The 2500-nt window shown below is 34.1% G+C and overlaps 2 protein-coding genes across 2 annotated transcripts in view; one reads left to right on the forward strand and one right to left on the reverse strand.

Moving 5' to 3' along the window:
* The window catches only part of LOC113822987 (zinc finger protein 664-like), a 5036-nt gene extending 4961 nt beyond the window's left edge, over nt 1-75 (forward strand). Inside the window, exon 2 of the mRNA XM_070117031.1 lies at nt 1-75. This exon is cut by the window's left edge and continues 3086 nt beyond it. The gene's annotated coding sequence lies outside the window, so the exon portion shown is untranslated.
* Nucleotides 76-2065: 1990 nt separating this feature from the next.
* Nucleotides 2066-2500, reverse strand: part of LOC113822986 (uncharacterized) — an 11666-nt gene continuing 11231 nt past the window's right edge. Inside the window, exon 15 of the mRNA XM_027375542.2 lies at nt 2066-2405. Coding sequence (XP_027231343.2) covers nt 2202-2405 — 204 coding nt within the window. The 3' untranslated portion in view covers nt 2066-2201. The remainder of the gene's footprint in view (nt 2406-2500) is intronic.

A 2500-nucleotide genomic window follows, 5' to 3' on the forward strand; every position in this document is an offset into this window, starting at 1 on the left:
TGCTTATCCCAGTTATATATATAAATGTATATTTGCAGTATTTTATTAAAGAGAAATAGATTAGGTGACAAATAGCAGACAAGCTTTTCATTTATTCACTTGCAGAAGAGATATTGGCAAGAACAATATCGAAAAATTGTGCAATAGCTGTATTTTGCTGTCTACTGTACGTGAAATAGAATAAATTTATGGGTATTTCTATTGATATGTATTGAGTTGTACAAGTACATTCAGGTTTCATTTCATGAAAGAAGCCTGAACTGAAATTGAAAAGTTGTCTCGGGTGATCTGACTTATTGGGCATTAGTCACCTGTAGCTAGGTATATACAAAAACCCTAATTGTCATGAAAAGATACTGTCTGGATTTTCTTTTGCAATTGTGTCTAATTCAAGAAATTTGTACTACTCATCTAATTTCTGTAACCCTATGTACCAGAAGAAATATCAGGAGATGGTGCTTAGGAGATTGGGTGGCATGATTGTGAAATAAAAGCTATAAACAGAGCTTATTAAAAAGCTCCAAATTAATACAGACTTTCTGTAATCCTTACCTTGTTACTGTATCTCTTGTATGAGAGACCCCTTTACTTTCAAAAACTCTATGCAACAATGGGTGTTTTCATATTATTCCAATCTCTTCAAAAGACTAATATTTGTTTTGTAACTGGTAAAGGAAATGAGGCATAATCTAGGTATGACACTAATCTCAGTAAAGCTTTGTGGCCATGATTAGATTTGCAAAAAGTGTGTTAAAATGTAAATACTTTTCTCCTTTAGTCATACTTCCCAGAGTAAATAATCATACAAGTTGCATATATATTAAGTGTGATGTAGCATTACCTATAATGACTATTAATTTGATGGCTGCTGTGCAGTTGCTATGGGCTTGATCTGAAAGTGAAATGGTAGCAGGCCCATAGCCAAGCTTTTGAAATGGTGTCATTTTGCAAAATATGAACCTTCACTGCTTTTAGAAAACAGGATCTGGTGTTCCCACAAGGGGTTTGAAGGTTAATTTCCTTGAGAAAATTACAAACCTACACACTCCCCCAGTTTCCTTCATTAACTATCTATCTTAATAGTTATAAAGAAGAGAAAGAGAAATGCTTATTGAGAATATCTCAAATAGGCCTAGCAATAAATTTCAATATCATTTGAACTTTCAGAAAATACTACCCAACTCAAGCTTTTTGTGATGTTTTAGAGAGAAGGTCCTCTTTGATATTATGATGTGTATCAGAGCAAAGAGCGACATTTAATCTCATATGCTGGTATATATTTAGTTGTTCAGTCTTCTCAGTACATTGGCAGTGTTCACTATATAACATCACAGGCTTTGTACAAGGAATTTTGAGGAGCCTGGATAAGTTGTGGAATGCAAACATCATATTTTCTACTTATAAATCCACATGAACTAGTTATATGTTTTAGTGACCTATCTTACCACTTCAGCTTCTAACACCAATGGGGAATCACTGTTTGTTCTTTTTCTTGAGTGAATTTTATTTGCATATAGATGGCTCCTCAAGTGCTAATCACCAAGGAGCCAATTAGTAGGTCTATGTTGCTTTACTTGATTTCCCATTCCCTGGAAATTTCGTCTTATGTTATTTTTTCTTACACTATTAATAATAACCTTATTATGTTGTTGACATTATCATCATATTGTTATTTAAGATACCAATAGCAACAACAGCTAAAAAAGGAATCTTTCCAAAAATCACGGAAAAGGGAAACTAGTCACATAGGTAGGGCTAGTAACTGACTCCTTGGTGATTAAGCAGTTGTGGAGCCATCAACTTGTAACAACAATTAACAAACAAAAAAATGTAGTGGACATGCCCTGTATTCTTGCCATCCAGACATCAACTCCACAGACCTCCTGACAAGGGACAGTGGTTGAACCCCTCCAACCCCCTCTTTGCTCTAGCTAAGGCCTAAGATCTCTCCACCTTTGCATTAGCTACACTTGTTCTTTCACTCACACTCGCTCACTATAACAAAGCTCACAAATCATTCAGAAAAAAAAAAATATATATATATATGGAGATGAAATTGTCTAGGAATATTTCTTTGGATTTATTATCTAAAATACATAACAATGAAGACCCTTTTTCTGAAGATGGCAGAATAGAAAAAAATTCATATTCCACATCAGGAATCAAAATCTACAATATCTCTTTGTAAATAGCTTCAAATTTCAAAAATTACCGTCATCATCGTCGTCATCATTCCCATTCTCAAGAGTAAGCTTGGCAAGTTTGCCATTTTTGCCAAACAGTTCATTTTCCATTCCTGTGAGATTAATAGCCATAACAGGCTGTAAGGCTGTTCGTAGTGACCAATAAAGACCAGGGAACAATACTTCTTGCTGCGCCAACATTTGCTTTACCCGATGACGTTCCTGGAGAAAGATGAAGATGTTTCTTATATAATACTTAAATATCAGGTTACTTAATATATATAACTTATGATAAATGAATAAACAAATAAATATGA

The sequence above is a fragment of the Penaeus vannamei genome, chromosome 39, assembly GCF_042767895.1.
Source record: "Penaeus vannamei isolate JL-2024 chromosome 39, ASM4276789v1, whole genome shotgun sequence".
NCBI classification, from domain to species: Eukaryota; Metazoa; Arthropoda; class Malacostraca; order Decapoda; family Penaeidae; genus Penaeus; species Penaeus vannamei.